Raw genomic sequence first — 19,135 nt, 5'->3', positions numbered from 1 at the left:
CCTTCATTCGTGTGTTGATAGTGGGTTGGGAAGGAAAGCTGTGGTCCTCTACATTAGTCAACATATACTCGATTGATTTGGTATTTAACTTAGGTAAGTTACTGATATTTTCAGAAGGACCTTGCTAAACAGTTGAGTGTTTGGTAACAATAATGAGAAATTTAATTCTGAAGAACTCTTTGACTAATGATATTAATTATTAAAATTAAATAATTTCAGGACTGTTGCAGATATAACATTGGACCATTTTTCTCATAGTTCAGTTAAAAATCAGTAGTAATTAAGTTCTTTTTAAAATAAACTCTTGAAAAATATGGCTATGAAAAAATTTAAGTTTTATTTAAATCTATCTTTTCAAATAGGTAATACATCCACATGATACAAAATTTAGAAGGTACAGTTGATTCTAGTCACCTAGTTGCTCTCCTCAGAGGGAAGCTAAGGAAAAAAATTTTTTTAATGTTTTTTAATACTTTATTGTTGTTAATGAAAATATACATAGCAAGCAAAAAAACAGTCACCAATTCAACAATTTCTACATGTACAATTAATGGTCATTGATTGCATTGTTCAAGTTGTGCAACCATTCCCACCCTCCTTTTCTGAGTTGTCCCTCCCCGACTAACATAAGCTCACTGCCCCCTAAGCTTCCCGTCTAACCTTCCGAGCTGCTGTTGTCAATTTTGTCCTATAGAGACAGCTCTTAAAAGAGCACAATGCTCAAGGCAGACTTTCCTTACTAACTACGCTAAACTATTGTTTGGTTTAAAGACGACTTCAGGGGATATTTTTGGTTTAAGGTTTAAAGATTATCTCAGGGCAATAGTTTTGGGGGTTCACCCAGCATCAGTGGCTCCAGAAAGTCTGGATTCCATAAGAATTTGTAATTCCGTTCCACATTTGCTAAGGAAAAAATTATAATGTGTGTGTGTGTGTGTGTGTTTTTAATTATGACAGATTGAAGATCTCAAACAGACAAATCATGGCTTGGAAGACTATGTTAGGAAACTCTTGGATAGCAAGGAGGTGGTAAGCAGTCAAGTGGATGATTTAACCAGCCACAATGAGCACCTCTGTAAAGAATTGATTAAAGTTGACCAACTAGCAGAGCAACTAGAGAAAGAGAAAAACTTTGTGGTGGATACCGCCGACAAGGAACTTGAAGAAGCAAAGGTATTAGATGCACTACTGATCATGGTTTTAATTCTGCTTTAAAAATCACGTGATTACTAAATACAACGGAAGAAGCAACATTGTTATTTGTATCATTTGAAAACCTTTTAGATTTGGCAGTGTATTTAAATGTCTAAGGATTAAATTATATCTCATGTTTGCTTTCTCTAAAAAAATGTTCAAAAATTTCTTAATATATAGTGATTACAAAAACTTTAAGCAACAGGAATGTTTTGTATATTTACCTCCCTCCCCAATCTTTTAACACTTTGCAGAGATATCTACAAACAGATACATATATTTCCATCCTTTTTTTTTCTTGCCTTTTTTTCACATTTTTAACTTATTTTACTTTTTTTTTTTTTGAGTTAATTTTTATTATGCTTTAAGTGAAAGTTTACAAATCAGGTCAGTCTCTCATACAAAAATTTATGTACACCTTGCTATATACTCCTAATTGCTCTCCTCCTGATGAGATAGCACAGTCCTTCCCTCCACTCTCTTTCCTCATGTCCATTTGGGCAGCTTCTGGCCCTCTCTGCCCTCTCATCTCCCCTCCAGACAGGCGATGCCAACATAGTTTCATGTGTTTACTTGATCCAAGAAGCTTGTTCTTCACCGGTATCATTTTCCATCCCATATTCCAGTTTCCTCCCTGTTTGAAGAGTTGGCTTTGGGAATGGTTCTTGTCTTGGGCTAACAGAAGGTCTGGGGACCATGGCCCCCAGGGTCCTTCTAGCCCCAGTCTGACCATTAAGTCTGGTCTTTTTACAAGAATTTGGGGTCTGCATCCTACTGCTCTCCTGCTCCCTCGGGGGTTCTCTGTTGTGTTCCCTGTCAGGGTAGTCATTGATTGTGGCTGGGCACCATCTAGTTCTTCTGGTCTCAGGCTGATGTAGTCTCTGGTTTATGTGGTCCTTTCTGTCTCTTAGGCTCATAATTACCTGTGTCTTTGGTGTTCTTCATTCTTCCTTGCAACAGGTGGATTGAGACCAATTGATACATCTTAGATGGCCGCTTGCTAGTGTTTTAAGACCCCAGACACCAAAGTGGGATGCAGAATTTTTTTTAGTAGATTTTATTATGCCAGTTGACTTAGATATCCCCTGAAGCCATGGTCCCGAAACCCCCACCGCTGGCCTTTGAAATGTTCAGTTTATTCAGAAAACTTCTTTGCTTTTGGTTTAGTCCAGTTGTGTTGACCCCTCCTGTATTGTGCATTGCCTTTCCCTTCACCTAAAATAAACCTTACCTACTATCTAATTAGTGAAAACCCCTCTTCCTCACTCCCTCCCTCCCCCATCTTGTAACCATCAAAGAATATTTTCTTCTCTGTTTAAACTATTTCTCCAGTTCTTATAATAGTGTTCTTATACAAGTTTTTTTCAAAAGTTTTATATTTTTATGTAATCAAATTTGTCAGTCTTTATTGACTTCTGAGTTTTGATTCTTGTTTAGGAAGGCCTTCTAACCTCAAGAATACAAAAACAGTTTCTAAAAACTTTCTTTTAATAGTTTTTTATACTTTTATTTTTTGATCATTCTGGAATTTTTTTTTTCTTGTGGTATGCGATAGGATTGATAGTAAATTCGCATATGTGCATGGTTATGTTTCTGGACTCTGATTCATTGATTACCTTTTTCTATGCCACTTCCACATTATTTAAGGAGCGCTGGTGGCTCAGTGGTTAAGATCTCCAAAAGGCTGGCAATTCAAACCTAACCAGCTGCTCTATGGGAGAAAGATCTAGCAATCTTTGTACACGTAGAAACTGTTGAATTGGTATATATTGTTGTGTGTATTCTTAACAACAACAAAATTAACTGTTGATTAACTGTAGGATGGTATATGTATATATGCAGTAAACCTCACTGATTTAGACTGTTTAAAATATAAGTCTAAATTAGCGAAAAGGCTGATTAATGGAATTTTTAAATACATGAAGTTAATTACTTTAAAGTAAGTCGCCTTCTTTAAAGTAAAAATTAACTGATATTCAGGATATGATCAGGAGGAGCAGAAAAATGTACAAGACTGAGCGAAGCCTAATTGGCTGAATTCCAATAAATAATCTCTGTTTAGAATTCATCAATTTTAGAAAGCATTGGTAGGGTCTGTGTTCTAGAGAGAAAACGATTACTCTGTCAGGGTGAACTCTGCTATCAAAAGGGAGAATTTCAAGAATATAAAAAATCAAAAACATAACAGCCAGGATTTACCTAAAACTGGAAATATTAATTTACAAATGGAAACTCTTCTTGGCTCAGAACAGTGTTTCTAGGAAATAGATATACATACATAGTATGGAATGTTAGGGTTGTATCTGAGAATTGGAAAATTGTTCAAGGAGGAGGTGGGGCAGCTGTTCTAGAGATAAAGCAGAGGTAACATTGCTGCTGAAGGGATAACATAGGGAACTTATTACATGGAGGACAAAATGGAAATAGGTCCTCTATTCCTGTTGGTGGAATGCCCTCAAACAGGGAACTTCCCCGCTTCAGTAAGTGGCTGCCCCAGGGTAGAATGGGAATGCGAAGAATGCACAACTGGGTTGGGTGTATGAGCACCAATGTGTGTTCTCATCATCACTGTGTGTGCAGTTAGGTTTATAATTATTGGGGAGAGATTTCTTCCCTAATTTGGGGGGTAGAGAATTTCTAATTTGAGAGCTGGGAAAGAATGAGTTCTCTACTGTTGGAGATTATGTCCTAGGTATGTGGAGGAACAGTCTGAGGCTAAAGCTAGTGTTAGTTTGTCAGGAACTGAGGTAGATGATACTACAATATTAAATTTATTTAATGGGAAGAGTTTACTTCTAGTTGTTCATGTTTTTAAAGGTCCGCAGAGTAACTTCTCCCATCGTTTATTACACTGAAATGTTTTGAATATCTAGTATTGTACTATCTATTATATAACAAATTACTCATAAACTTTAATGACTTAAAGCAACAAACATATCTCACAGTTTCTGTGGGATGGGAATTCAAGAGTGTCTTTGCTGGGTGGTTCTGGTTCAGGGTTTCTCAGAAAATTGTAATCAAGATGAGGGCAAGACTGCAATCATAGCTTGACTGTAAATGGAGGATCTGCATCTAAGATGGCCCACTTAGATGGCTGTTGGCAGGAGGCATTGCTTCCTTGCCAAGTGAACCTCTTCATGGCAAGTGGGTCCCTGTCTGTCACCTCCACCCTGAGCCAGTGATCCAAGAGACAACAGCAAGGGGGTAAATCTGCATTTCCTATTTTGACCCAGTCTCAGAAGTTATGTACCATTACCTTCACTATACAGCAGGGAGGAAAGTCTACAGTGTCTGTTATGACCCAGGCTCAGAAGTTATGACCCAGGCTCGGAAGTTATGTATCATCACCTTCACTATACAGCAGGGAGGAAAGTCTACAGTGTCTGTTATGACCCAGGCTCAGAAGTTATATACCATCACCTTCAGTATATTCTGTTGATAAAAATCGAATCTCTTAGTATAGCCCACTCTCAATCCGAAAGAAATCAAGCTCCACTTTTTGAAGAGGAAAATATTAGAGAATTTGTGGATATATTTTAAAACTTCCACAACTATATGCCTCCTTTTGTCTTGTTTATTATTCATGTAATCATTCATGCCTTAATACAGTGTTTCCCAGACAATTGAACACAATTATTTGAAATATGAAGAAGCAGAATTATAATTTTACCACTATTAGTTTCTTCACATAGTTTATATTTTTAATTGACACATCTAAAAACTACAACCAAGCCTGTAGCCCTTGAGTCCATTCTGACTCATAGTGATCCTATAGAATAGAGTAGAACTGCCCCATAGGGTTTCCAAGGAGTGGCTCGTGGATTTGGACTGCTGACCTTTTGGTTAGCAGCCGAGCTCTTATCCAGTGCACCGCCAGAGCTCCTAAAACATATATGAGTGCACATAAAATGCTTTTTGAATGACACAATCATTTGTTGTTAGGTGCCGTCAAGTCGGTTCTGACTAATAGCAGCCCTGTTTACAACAGAACGAAACACTGCCTGGTACTGTGCCCTTCTCACAGACGTCATTATGCTTGAGCCCATTGTTGCAGCCACTGTGTCAGTCCTCTCTTTGAGGGTCTTCCTCCTTTTTGCTGACTCTCTACATTGCCAAGGATAATGTCCTTCTCCAGGAACTGATCTCTTCTGATAACATATCCAAAGTACGTGATACGTAGTCTTGCCATCTTTTCTTTTAAAGAACATTCTGGTTGTACGTCTTCCAAGACAGATTTGTTCATTCTTTTGGTGGTCCACGGTGTATTCAGTATTCTTCGCCAACACCATAATTCAAAGGCATCAGTTCTTCTTCAGTCTTCCTTATTCATGGTCCAGCTTTCACATGTACATGAGGCGATTGAAAATACCATAGCTTGGGTCAGGCACACCTTAGTCTTCAAGGTGACATCTTTGCTTTTCAACACGTTAAAGAGGTCTTTTGCAGCAGATTTGTCCAGTGCAATGGGTCTTTTGATTTCTTGGCTGTTGCTTCCATGTGTGTTGATTTTTGATCCAAGTAGAATGAAATCCTTGACAATTTCAATCTGTCTGATTTATATTTTGCCTATTATCTTTTGTTTCTCTCTCTTTGACTAGAATGTAAACCCCATGTCTGTTTTATTCATTGCATATAATACAATGTCAGGTACATAGTTGGTACTCATTAAATAATTGTCAAATAAATGAAAAAATTGGGTTAACATCTCTTCATTTGGGCTTGTTATAATTTTGATTTTCATAGTGGGATCAGCATTGTTTTATCATTATAGAAGCAGTACATGTTTATTATAAAAATTTCAGACCATATAGAAAAATATAATGAAAAAAAATTCAATTCTGTATAATAATACTTTGCTATAATTGATTTTTTTTTATAATTGATATAACGTATTTACCCTTTTTAACATTTCATTGATTATGTTCTATCTGCATCTAGGATGTGTGTTTATAAATTTATATGTGTATATGAACTTATTTTTTATGAAAATTAAATTGTTCTGATATTCTGTTTTGTAATGTGTGTTTTTTTTTCAGTCAGTTTACTGTAGACATCTTTACATATCATTCAAAATAGATTCACTTCTTTTTAGGGGCTGCATAGTAGTATAAATTAAAACATTGACAATCATTTATCTAAAAGTCTACAAAAACTTATCCAAACAATACCTTTCTAAGAGTTGATAAACTTAAATATGACTGCCAGAGAAATATTAGAAGATAACTGTAGTCTAAAGAAGAAATAAGAATAATTCCAGTAAATTCAAATTTAAAGGCTAGTAGCCAAGATCAGGGAACATCAAGATTAGGGAACATCAACAAGCCCAAGCTCGTGGCTTTCGAGTCGATTCCAAGTCATAGCGACCCTACAGGACAGAGCAGAACCATCCCATAGAGTTTCCAAGGAATGCCTGGTGGATTCGAACTGCCGATCTTTTGGTTAGCAGCCATAGCTCTTAACCACTATGCCACCAGGGTTTCCATATCAACAAGGGAAAGGTTTTTATCCACTCATTAAAAACCAATATGCTAATTCTTAACAAGGAACTCTATAACTTTGTATAAAAACTTAGTCACTGTCCTCTAGGAATTTGCAATTTAATCGCTTGATAAATTTATGACTGTAGATAACTATGGAAACCCTGGTGGCGTAGTGGTTAAGTGCTACGGCTGCTAACCAAAGGGTCAGCAGTTCGAATCCACCAGGCACTCCTTGGAAACTCTATGGGGCAGTTCTGCCCTGTCCTATAGGGTTGCTGTGAGTTGGAATCGACTTGACGGTAGTGGGTATAGGTAAGTATACTATAAGACTTCGTATGTTAAATGTCAGTAATTGATATGAAAATTATTTTGTGGATTGGGTTGAACTAAACTACTGAAGGAGTTCAGAGAAGCAAATAATTACTTCCGACTTGGGTGATTTGGGAAGGCTTCTTTTATTCCAGTCATTCTTTTATCTCTTCCTTATTACCATGTTCAGAATTCTAATTAGCATTAACATTTTGTCCCAGTTCATGGGAGGTAATTCAGGAAGATATAATCAATTAATATTTTACCCAGAACGTTGGATAATTGAAAGGAACTGCTACATTTCACCCTAGGCTCCTTTACCATCAAAGGTAAGGCAGACATAAAGGGGCAGGCTTGTTCCTTCTCTTTCTTTGAATAGTTCGTAGTCTTCCCGTTTTTTATCAAATGGCTTCATTTCATTTTGATGCTCTCTTTCCAATTAAAACAGCTTAAAACGTTTTAATGTAAATAATAGAAGTTTTAATTATTACAATTAAAAAAAAGAAAAAAAAGTTTTAATTTTTCTTGGCTTGTTTTTCAGATTGAACTTATTTGCCAGCAAAATAATATAATAGTTTTGGAAGATACAATAAAAAGACTTAGATCTGTAAGTACATTTTTAATAAATACATTTCAAGTAATTCTATTGAATTTGTAAGATTATAAAAGTTATTTATAATTTAATTAAATATGATATATAATCATGTATATTAAAAAAAGCTCTCATGCCTTTTGTGACCAGTAACAATTTTCACTTTCCCAAGGGGCACCTCCATCTGTAAGAATGATGCTTCTCTTGCTGCATTTCACCATTACTCCTTTTTTTCCCCCGAGAGAGAGAGAGACAGAGACAGAGAGAGAGATAGAGAGAGATGGCGGGGGGAGAACTTTTGGTTGGTTTTGTGAATGGCCTTGGCTGTTACTTAATTTAAAATGATGAAGATGAATCATTTAATCCTCCAAATGTGAAGTGTAGTTGTCTACAGATTAATTTATATTTCCCTCAGCAATAAGTGTTTTTTAAACGATGGATTTGTTACTTAATTCTGAGTAATGTGCTTTCTTTATGTAGCAGAAGGAAATGAAAATTACTCTATTTAGACATTTTAGTATTATCATTTAAAATAGCTGAAATACTCTGAAAGTATATGTGTCATTTTCTTCCAGTAAAGTATTGGTAAATAAATGTTGTAAAAGAAATGTTTCTAAATATAATTAAAACAAAGGCAATTCATGGAAATGCACTTGAATGTGCATGTTGTTGTCGCTAGGTGCCATTGGATCAATTCCGACTCTAGTGACCCCATGCGGCAGAGTAGAACTGCCCCACGGGGTTTTCTGGGCCGTGATCTTTGTGGGAGCAGACGGCCATGTCTTCGTCCTAAGGAGCTGCAGGGTGGGTTCAAACTGCATACAAGTGTGGCAATAGCCAGCAGTCATTTTAATTTATTTGTTCATTGAACAATTATCGAACAAACTGAAGCAGTGTGGACAGATGCTTTAATAGGAGCATGTACATTTTCCTAAAGCAAATTAATTCCATTTCTAGGACTTGTGCCAGGTCTGTGGACGTTTCTGGCATCTCCAATATTTCTTTACCATTTTTTCTTCAAAATTATTGAGTAAATTTAGGGATACTTTCGGTTAAATAAGTACATAGCACATCCAGAAATGTTGGAAAAGAAAGATACCTAACTGCTCTTTAAAAGTATTGATGAATTAGTTTAAAATTTTTATAGTCTTGAGTACCAAATTTGAGCATTTTAATACAATTTGAAGGATTTTATTTGTTTTCAACTTTCATTTAGAAAATGATGCTATAGTTTAGCTTGAAATAATGGCCTAATTTTTTCCTCCTTGGCAAGATAATTTTAGAGACTGAAAAAGCACAAAATAAATCTCCTTCTAGACTTGATTCCTTTGTGAAGACTTTAGAAGCAGACAGAGATTACTACAAGAGTGAAGCTCAAAATTTGAGAAGGATGATCAGAAGTAGGTCTAAAAGTCCAAGACGCCCGTCTCCATCTTCCCGGGTAGGTTTTGGAAACTTAGAAATCTTTTTGGAGCTTTTTGCTTAAACATTGGCTTTCTAATCTTTGATTTACCTAATGTGGAAAGAATTCATTTTGATTCAGCATGAATCGCTATACCAAAGAGGTTGGGCAGCAGAGGTCTCTTTGGTAGCATAGTGGATCCTAGGTGTTCGTTCTTATCCCCAGTATCAGTAGTGATGGGAAGGTGTCTTAGTCACCTAGTGCTGCTATGACAGAAATACGCAAGTGAATGACTTTAACAAAGAGAAATTTATTCTCTCACAGCCTGGTAGGCTAAGAGTCCAAATTCAGGACATCAGCTCCAGGGGAAGGCTTTCTCTCTGTGTTGGCCTTCTCATTAATCTTCCTCTGGACTAGGAGCTTCTGTGCAGGGACCCTGGGTCCAAAGGACGCTCTCTGCTCCTGGCACTGCTTTATTGGTGGTACAAGGCCCCCTGTCACTCTGCTCACTTCTTTCTTTTATATCTCAAGAGATTGCCTCAAGAGACAATCTAATCCTGTAGATTGAGTCCTGCTTCACTAACACAACTGCTGCCCGTCCTCCCTTATTAACATTATAGAGGCAGGATTTACAACAGACAGGAAAATCACACAATACCAGGAATCCTGGCCCAGCCAAATTGATAGACACTTTTTTGGGGGGACATAATTCAATCCATGACATTCCACCCTTGGCCCCCCAAAAATGACATCCTTGCAGCATGCAAAACATACTTACCCAGTTGTCTCATAGCAAAAATCTTAACTCCAAGTCCAAAATCCAAAAATTCATTTTCATCTGTGAAATCTAGAATACAAGTTATTCCCTTCCAAAGGTACAGTGGCAAAACAGGCATAAGCTAGACATTTCCATTACAAATGGGAGAAACTGGAGGAAAAGAAGGGATAACAGGCCCCAGGCAAGTTAGCAAAACACATTACGTTACCCTTCAAGGCTTTGAAAATAATCCTCTGTTCTCTGAGACGATTTACACAATGGCCCTGCCTTCCAGACTCTTGGTATTGGCCACACTGTCCAGATTCTGAGTGGAGGCCCCTCAGCCCTGGGCTTCAGCTTCACTTTCCAGGTCCACTGGGACAGCAACTCTGCTCCCTCGTCTTTAGGTGCACCATCCTCCTAGTCCATCTGAGTGGCGACTCCACCCTTAGAAACACCAAAGGCTGTAGCGCCACCCTTTGAAAACCCTGAGGTAATGGCCATACCTTTTGAGACTGAGGCAGCTTGGCTTCTTGCGTTCCTTGTCTCTTCAGCTTCTGTTTCTTGGTTTCTTGGCCTCTCAGCTCCTCGGGCCTCATGCCTGCATCTGCCCTGCTGGGGCAAGTGTTCCAAAGCTCTGTAGCCCCTCCAATAAGTGCCCGGAGGCACCTCCCTCTGCCAGGAAGCCTCCTGCGCACAGGCAGTCAGCTGTCTCGATCCACAGGTTGGCTCCAGCTCCGTCTTGTGTGGTCTCCTGATTCTGCTGCTTCTAGTTCTCTTCCACTGCCACTTCTCTGCCGCTGCTGGTTCTCTATGCATTCACAGTGTGAAAACCATTTCCATGTTTGAGGTGTCTGTTAGAGCAGCACCCTGCTCTGGTACCAAATTCTTAGTCATCTAGTGCTGCCATAACAGAAATATCACAGTGGATGGCTTTAGCAAAGAGAAATTTATTCTCTCACAGTCTAGTATGCTAAAGTCCAAATTCAGGGCATCAGGTCCAGGGGAAAGCTTTCCCTCTCTGTCAGCCTTCTCATCAATCTTTCCACAGACTAGGAGCTTCTCTACGCAGGGACCCTGGGTCCAAAGAACGTGCTTTGTTCCTGGCACTGCTTTGTTGGTGGTATGAGGTCCCCCTGTCTCTCTGCTCGCTTCTTTTATATCTCAAGGGATTGCCTCAAGAAACACTCCAGTCTTGTAGATTGAGTCCTGCCTCAGTAACAGAACTGCTGCCCATCCTCCCTCATTAACATCGTAGAGGCAAGATTTATAACATACAGGAAAATCACACAATACCGGGAGTCCTGGTCCAGCCAAAATGATACTCATATTTTTTGGGGGACATAATTCAGTTCCTGACAGAAGGTGATCAGACAAAGGTGGAGAAATTTGGGATGAGGCTCTTTAAAAGAGAGGCGTTTTTTGACTCTTTTTCTATCAGTTCCTCTTAGGATTATCCTCATGTTTACTTGAGACTGTGTACTGCCATCGTAATCTACTAGTACAACATGTCAAAGAGGAATTTTAAATTTCTTACGTAATAATTGTAGGGTGCAAACTGTGATGTAGAGCTTTTGAAGACGACAAGGGATCGTGAAGAACTTAAATGCATGCTGGAAAAATACGAGCGTCATTTGGCAGAAATTCAGGGTAATGTCAAGGTTCTTACATCTGAGAGAGACAAGACCTTTCTTCTGTATGAACAGGTGAGCTTATTTTAAATAAACAAAGTACGTAACTAATAGCATTCAGTTCTAGAGGTGTGGAATTATTCCTAAATTCTATAAGAGTGCTGAAATTCACCAGTCAGGTTAATCTAAAATTTGGGAATTACATCCATTCTTAAGATATTCTCAATGAAATGTTATATATTTTCCAAAATATTACATGGATTGATTAGTGTATATGAACATGCATGTATATGTTATTCCCTTATTAAAAAATCATATGCATGCTTAAACATAGTCTAATTTGGAATAAAAAATGGGGAAGTGTTAAATGATGAGGTATGGTGAATTCAAGATGTAAAGATTAGGATTTGGGGATAAAAAATACTAACATCACTTTGAAGTACTATGAATCACTTTAGGAAATGCCCTGTAATTTGCTTAATTTAGGAAAGTCAGTTTTTAGTTTATTTTATAGCCTTTATTAATCAAATAGTTCTTTATCCAATAAATATTAAACTCCAGAAACAACAAATGTAATTTCTTTTAAAAATATTAAAATTTATCAATAATTACAGTTACGTGGCTCTGTAAAGACGAGGTATTTAAATAATGCTCAGGAACTCAGTTCAGCCCGTATGTTACCTGATATATGTAGGGTTCTGGGCTTACATATAGAGAAAACGATAAGATGTAGACCCTGTTTTCTATAAATTTGTAATCTAGTCGGGGAGGTAAAGTATATTCTCTTTATTTTTTGTTAGCATTCTAGAAGATATTGAAGATGTAAAAGCAGTGGGCATTTTTAGTTATGGTGATGAAGTAAATCTTTGCTTATAAGGCGTTTGAGCCTTGAAGGATGAATAGGATTTCTCTTACCCCTAAAAGGGCTAGCAGGGACTTTCCAGACTAAAGGAACGGTATGAGACAAACAATAAAGGCAGGAAAATCGATAGTAAATAGGTTAGTTTATGACTAGAATAGAAGGTCTGTGTCAGTGGAGTAAAACCAAAACCCAACCAAACCCATTGTTGTTGAGTGATTTCCAACTCACAGCGACCCTATAGGACAGAGTAGAACTGCTCCTTGAGTTTCCAAGAAGCGCTTGGTAGATTTGAACTACCGACCTTTTGGTTAATAGCCATAGCAGTTAACCAGTACGCCACCAGGGTTTCTCAGCGGAGTAGATTACTGAGAGCAGGAGCCTGCAAACTCTTAAAGGGTCAGATAGTAAACGTTTTCAGCTTTGCACCCCATATGGCCTCTGCTGCAGCTGTTGGACTCTGCTGTTGTTGCATGAAAACAACCATAGACAGAAAATGAAAGAAAGAATGTGGATGTGTTACAGTAAAACATGATTTATAGACATTGAGATTTTAATTTCATATAAATTTTATATGCCACGAAATGTTCTTCTTTTGATTTTCCTTCAGCCATTTGAAAAGGTATAAACCATTCTTTACTGACAGGCATTCTGAAATAGGTAGTGGACTTGGTTTGGCTTCTGAGCTATATGTAGTTTGCTGACCTCTGGACTAAACGGTAGAGGTCGTTCAGGGAGCAAATAAGGGGTTTATACCTTGCCCTGTAAGTAATAGGCAACCTATTTTTTTTAAAAGCAAGATAAATATGAACAAAATGTTTTTATAGTACTAGCTTGGTGGCAATCTAGTATCTCTTACATAATTCTTGTGTATTTTCTCGTCATATGACAATCTCTCCTGAGGGAGAGACCATGGACAGTGAAGCTCTTTAGGAGGCTGTTATAATAGGGCACACATGAGATATTAAGAACTGAGCTAGGGTGTTATCAGTGGACATACAGGTAGGGACAGATGCAAAACAAGGAAGGCTTGACAAGATCTGATTTTAGGAGGAATAAGGGGGAGTGAGAGTAACTGAAGTTCTGTCTCAAGTGAGAAGAAGAAATAGGAAAGTTACTGCTAGTTTGAGGGGAAAGATACTAGTTTGGTTTCAGACGGAGTAAGATGATGATGGTGGTACGTTTGGGAGTAACTGCTACTAGGCATTAAGTAGTGCGGGACTGGAGTGCGGGGAGGAAGAGCTGAACATGTAGATGTAGACGTCCTTGTTTAGGGGTGAGACAGAGGCTTTAGAGTGGATGAGGTCTCTGAATGAGAAAGCTGGACATGGACGAGCAAAGAGGAGCCTTTGAAAGAGATCAGGAGGACAGAGAACCGGGGTAGCACAATGTTATAAGGCCAAAGGAGGAAGGGATTTTAAGAAGAAGGGTGCTGAAAACAATACCAGATGTCGCAGAAATACCAAGGAGCACAGGAACTGAGAAAAGGCCGTTAGATTTGGGGAGTAGAGGTCAGTAGTGAAATTAGGAATTCAGATTCTGCAGAGCAATGGGTGAGCGCCAGGTTACGCTAGCCTGAGAGAATGGGTGATTAAGGATTGTTGGCACTTAGTACAGGCATCGGTACCTTTTCAAGCCCTGGTGGCACAGATGGATTTGAACTGCCGACCTTTTGGCTGGCAAAACTGCCGACCTTTTGGCTAGCAGCCAGCTCTTAAACAACTACGCCGCCAGGGTTTCCCATATTAATATAGGTTTGCATTTCAACTGGTTGGATATAAGGTAACTATTTACATGTGTTTTCAAAGTTGTTAAAGCAGGATGGATCTATGTACTTAATTAACAGGCCCAGGAAGAAATTGCCCGACTTCGACGAGAAATGATGAAAAGCTGCAAGTCTCCTAAATCTACGACAGCGCATGCCATCCTCCGGCGGGTGGAGACGGAAAGAGATGTAGCCTTCACCGATCTACGAAGAATGACCACAGAGCGAGATAGTCTGAGGGAGAGGCTAAAGGTTCGAGAGACATTTCACCTATATGAACACATATGAGACACATATGCAGAGAAATTAAAGACACTTTATTTTGTTTTTTAAACAGATTGCTCAAGAGACAGCATTTAATGAGAAGGCTCACTTGGAACAAAGGATAGAGGAGCTGGAGTGTACAGTCCATAACGTAAAGAAAAATCAGTTTTGCCCTTTTGGCTATAAACTGTTAATGGTTTTTCCATTTCCCTTTTTCTTGTGCTCAAAGAAGTTCTACTTTTTCTAAGATAAAATAACTGTGTAGTATTTGTAGTCCAAAAACATAAGGTGGTATGTATGGTATAATTTGTCACTTTTTCACTTGCTTATTTCCTTCTGAAAATGTAAGTAAAATCTTTTTTATGTTGCGGTTGCAAAAATGTATTCTTTTTTAAAAAAAAATTAGGAATTCAATGTCAGGGATTTTAGCAACTTTTTCATTTTCCTATTTCATTAAAGATGATGTTGTCAGATATGGAGAAAATGGCTCATTCTGCCTAAGGAAAAATAGAGCAGAGAGAATTATGAGGACATAAAAATTAATGAAAGAATATATTTGAATTGAGTGTAAATGTGAATCATTATCTTTTTTTACTAATCAAGGATTTGAGATGCTATGAATATATATAAGAAGGGAAGTTTACTTTGTTACCAAATTTGATTGAATATTTTTTATAAGTTCGTCTGTAATATGTTGTTATGAGTTTAAAAAAAAGCAGAAGACAGGAGAAAAACAATAATCCCACTTTGTATGTGTAATTTGTTCATGTTGAACAAAGAAGAAATCCTTTTGTGAATAGGGCATGCACCATACCATAAACAATGTGCACGTTGTGTGTTTTTCTGCTGCCGCACGACCCTCTCGCGCATTGTTTTCCTAGGCACGCTTTGCCTATTATGTGTGGGTGCGTTATTTGCAAAAAAAAAAAATACGGTATATGCTATAGTCAAATTGAACCAGATTGAAAAATGTAGACTGACACCTGAGGATAGGTTTTTGGGAGAGCCACGTAGTGGCTTGTTCCTGTTGATACCACCCGATCCCTCGTCCGTAAAACCTCTCGCAGCGGCCAGGTCTGACCCCGTCCTCTCTCCATGTAAATCTTGCCATAAACCACAGTCTGTGCAGAGTGAGTACGTCTCTTTCGAAAAGATGAACTAAGGCTTTTTTGGCGACGTCAGTAACTTTGTCATTTTGCTTGTACAGCTTGATGATGAACGTATGGAGCAGATGTCTAATATGACTTTGATGAAGGAAACCATAACCACTGTGGAAAAAGAAATGAAATCCCTAGCAAGAAAGGCAATGGATACCGAAAGTGAACTTGGCAGACAAAAAGCAGAGAATAATTCTTTGAGGTAAACTACATTACCCTTAAACCACGGAGAGTTTAACATCTCTGCTTTTCTTTAATACTGTACTTTATAATGAAAATTATGTGTTGACAGTAATTTCTGAGGTGATTACTTTGAGCAGTTATGGAAACGTCAGCACACATTAATGATTCCCCCAGGATCAGTCACAGACCAGTAAGCCTCACTTAACTGGGAATCAGATTTCTAGCTGTCTTAATCTCACATTTACAGAAAGCCTCAATGTTTACCTGAAATGGCTTTCAAAGCCCTTCTGGGTACAGAGCATATTTGATTGTTTAACTTAGCTCTATAAGTTTAAATTCTGCTCTGGGATATGAACAGTGTGAGAAGCCCAAAGCACAACTTTGACAGTAAGGGGTGGCTTGGAATGCCGTGAAAAGCAGAGAAATACGAGCATGTAGTAGAACCGGTACTAACTGAATGCCAGGTACTGTGCTGACCCTTCCTACATGCTGGTTTGGTAGCAGAAGAAATACCAGCTAAAGCACCCCACAGCTGATAGATACGTGGGAATAAGTTTTGGAAGATCTTTACAGGAGTAGTTTCACCTTTCGTATTTGATAGGGGTTTACAGATTAAGGTTGAATTTCAGTGTGCACCTATGAATATTTGAAAAATAGTAATTCATGTGAATGTAAAGTATATTATTAAGTCTACAAATAATACTTGGTCCCCATATGAATTCCCAGAGTCCCTCCTTGGTGTTTTAGGGGTACATAGGTTGGAATCACTTACCAGGACAGATAATCACTCAAACTTCTTACCTTTCAGTTTTTTTTTTAAGTTTCCTGCTTATAAAGGTATTGCAAGCTCAGATAAAACAAGAGTAATAATAAAACAAGACACAGCCACAAACAAGAAAACCTTAAAATATAGAGAAAAGTGTGAAAAGAATTTAAATCACCTATGATTCTCTAACCCAGAGAAAATTATTATTTATACAGATCTGTTTCCAGCCAGAAAGATTTCTGTGTGTACATAAGCTTTTTAGTAATTGCAGTCATCCTGCGTAAAGTTATAAATGTGGCCAGTTTCACTTTATTGTATATCGTAAGCTTTTCCTCATGTCATTTGAAGTTCTTTGAAAGTATTTTAGTGATTTATTAAAATATGCCAATGGATAGATGTAAAATAATTTTGGTTTTGTGTGTATTTGTTTTTTTTTTTAACAATTTTATTGAAATATAGTTGACATATATACAGTACACTGCATGTAATTAAAGTATGGAGTTTGGTAAGTTTTGACATTTGACCTGTAAAACCTTCACCGCAATCAAGATAGTGTCCATATCCACTGCTCCCAGAAGTCTCCTCCTGTCCCTCTGTAATCTCTCCTTCCCACCCTCTGCTCCTCTCCACTGCCCATAGGCAACTGTGATCTGCTTTTCTGTCATAGAGATTTGTTGGGATTTTCTATAATTTTATATGCATGAAATATATAGTATGGGTTCTTTTGCTGGGCTGCTTTCACTCAGCATAATTATTTTGATATTAATTTATATTGCTGCATATACCAGTAGTTCACTCTTTTTTTATAGCCATTATTCCACATAGACATCTGGGTTGTTTCCAGATTTGGGCTCTAACAAATGAAGTTGCTATGAACATTCTTATATAAGTCTTCTGTGAACATATGCTTTATTTCTCTTGGAAAAATACCTAGTAATAGAACAGTATGGTGGATGTATACTTAGCCTTTGAAAAAACTCTCAAACTGTTTTCCAGAGTGGTTGTACTGTTTTATGTTTGGACCAGCAGTGTATGTGTGATTCAGTTGTTATATACTGTATTTTTACACAAATAACGTACGTCTTCTATGTTTGTTTGCCAACTGCATCTTCCTCCCATGAGGAATTTTCATAAGCACTGCTATGCCAGTTTTTTTTTTTATATGTTGCTGTAAAAAAATTAGCGTGGCACACTTAGGAAAATACCTCATGGGAGGAAGATGCAGTTGGCAAGCAAACATAGAAGGCATGCGTTATTTGTGTAAAAATACCATATTCACACCAACACTTGGTATGGAGTATCTTTTTAATTCTTTAGCCATCGTAGTAGGTGTGTATTGTGATTTTAATTTGCCTTAAAAACTAATGATTTTGAGCGTTAGTTCACATACCTATTTGCCATCCATGTATCTTGTGAATTGTGTGTTCAAATTTTTTATACACCTTTATTCAGTTTATCTCGTTAAGTTGTAAAGATCTTGTCTATATTCTAGATATAAGTCCTTTATCAGATATATATTTTTGCAAATATTTTCTCCTAGCATGTGGCTTGCCTTTTTATTTTTTTTTAATGGTGTTTTAAAGAGCAAAGCTTTAAATTTCAATGAGTGCAATTTGTTGATTTTTAGAAAATTTATATCAAACATTTTGTGCTTTTTTTAGGAAATTTTTGTCAGGTCACAGATCACTAAGATTTTCTCCTGTGTTTTCTTCTGGCAGTTTTATAGTTTTAGCTCCTACCTTTAAATCTAGGATCCATCTCAAGTTAATTTTTGTATATGGTATGAGGAACTTTTTTTGCATATGGGTGTCCAGATTTTCCAGTGCCATTTGTTGAAGAAACTGTCCTTTCTCCACTGAATTGCCTTTGCACCTTTGTACAAAGTCAGTTGTCCATGTATGGGAGTCTGTTCCTGGGTTATTTATTTTGTTCCATGGATTTATTTGTTTATCTCGATACCAATACAATGCTCTTAATTGTGTAGCTCTAAGTCTTCAAATGAGGTAGCGATAGTCCTCCACCTTTGATTTTTTAAAAATTAAATTGGCTATCCCGGTTCCTCTGAATTTCATTTTAATTTCAGAATCAGGCTCACAACTTCTGCAAAACAGTGCTGGGAATTTCATTGCAACTGGGGAGAAGTGACATCTTAACAATACTGAGTCTTCCCACCCATGAACACAGTGTAACTCTCCCCTTTTTTAGGTCTTCTGTAATTTCCCTCAGCAGAGTTCTCTAGTTTTTTAGGCGTTACACATCTTTTGTCATATTTATCCCTGTGTATTTCATATTTTTTGATGCAATTACAAGTGGAATTTTAAAATTTCATATTCGTGTTTACTTCAACATTCTGTTGGTTAATTTAGGTCTTTTTCCTTCCCATATAAATTTTTGAATCAGTTTGCTGTGATTTTAAGTGAGATTGAGTTGAAGCTACAGGTCAAGTTGGGAAGAATTGACATCTTGACAATATTGAGTCTTTCAAACTGTGAATATCGAATATCTGTGTCTCCATCTAGACCTTCTTTGATTTTTTTCATGAATGTTTTGTAGTTTTCCACATAAACAATCTCGTACCTATTTTTTTAGATTTATACCTAAGAATTTCTTTTTTTGGTGCTATTGTAAAATTATTCGTTTTAATTGCAAATTCCACTTGTTCATTGCTGGTACAGTCAGCCCAATATCTGCAGGTTCTGCGTCCACAGATTCAACCAACCATGAACTGAAAGCGTTCTGGGCGGGGGGAAAAAAGTGTTCCAAAAAGCTAAACTTG

At 37.5% G+C, this 19,135-nt stretch overlaps 1 protein-coding gene across 4 annotated transcripts in view; it reads left to right on the top strand.

The window, feature by feature from the left end:
• The window catches only part of TSGA10 (testis specific 10), a 139,099-nt gene that overhangs the window by 21,082 nt on the left and 98,882 nt on the right, over nucleotides 1–19,135 (top strand). For 3 of the 4 annotated variants that reach the window (XM_023552546.2, XM_064268448.1, XM_023552548.2), the window contains 7 exons: nucleotides 958–1,173; nucleotides 7,525–7,590; nucleotides 8,893–9,016; nucleotides 11,285–11,440; nucleotides 14,071–14,241; nucleotides 14,327–14,404; nucleotides 15,461–15,612. In XM_023552546.2, coding sequence (XP_023408314.1) covers nucleotides 8,966–9,016; nucleotides 11,285–11,440; nucleotides 14,071–14,241; nucleotides 14,327–14,404; nucleotides 15,461–15,612 — 608 coding nt within the window. In that variant the 5' untranslated portion in view covers nucleotides 958–1,173; nucleotides 7,525–7,590; nucleotides 8,893–8,965. Of the gene's footprint in view, nucleotides 1–957; nucleotides 1,174–7,524; nucleotides 7,591–8,848; nucleotides 9,017–11,284; nucleotides 11,441–14,070; nucleotides 14,242–14,326; nucleotides 14,405–15,460; nucleotides 15,613–19,135 lie in introns of all 4 variants that reach the window. The other variant, XM_023552547.2, reaches the window with a different exon arrangement.

The sequence above is a fragment of the Loxodonta africana genome, chromosome 15 (genome assembly GCF_030014295.1).
Source record: "Loxodonta africana isolate mLoxAfr1 chromosome 15, mLoxAfr1.hap2, whole genome shotgun sequence".
NCBI classification, from domain to species: domain Eukaryota; kingdom Metazoa; phylum Chordata; class Mammalia; order Proboscidea; family Elephantidae; genus Loxodonta; species Loxodonta africana.
The sequence above is the reverse complement of the archived record's forward strand: the minus strand, read 5'-3'. Positions and strand labels throughout refer to the sequence as shown.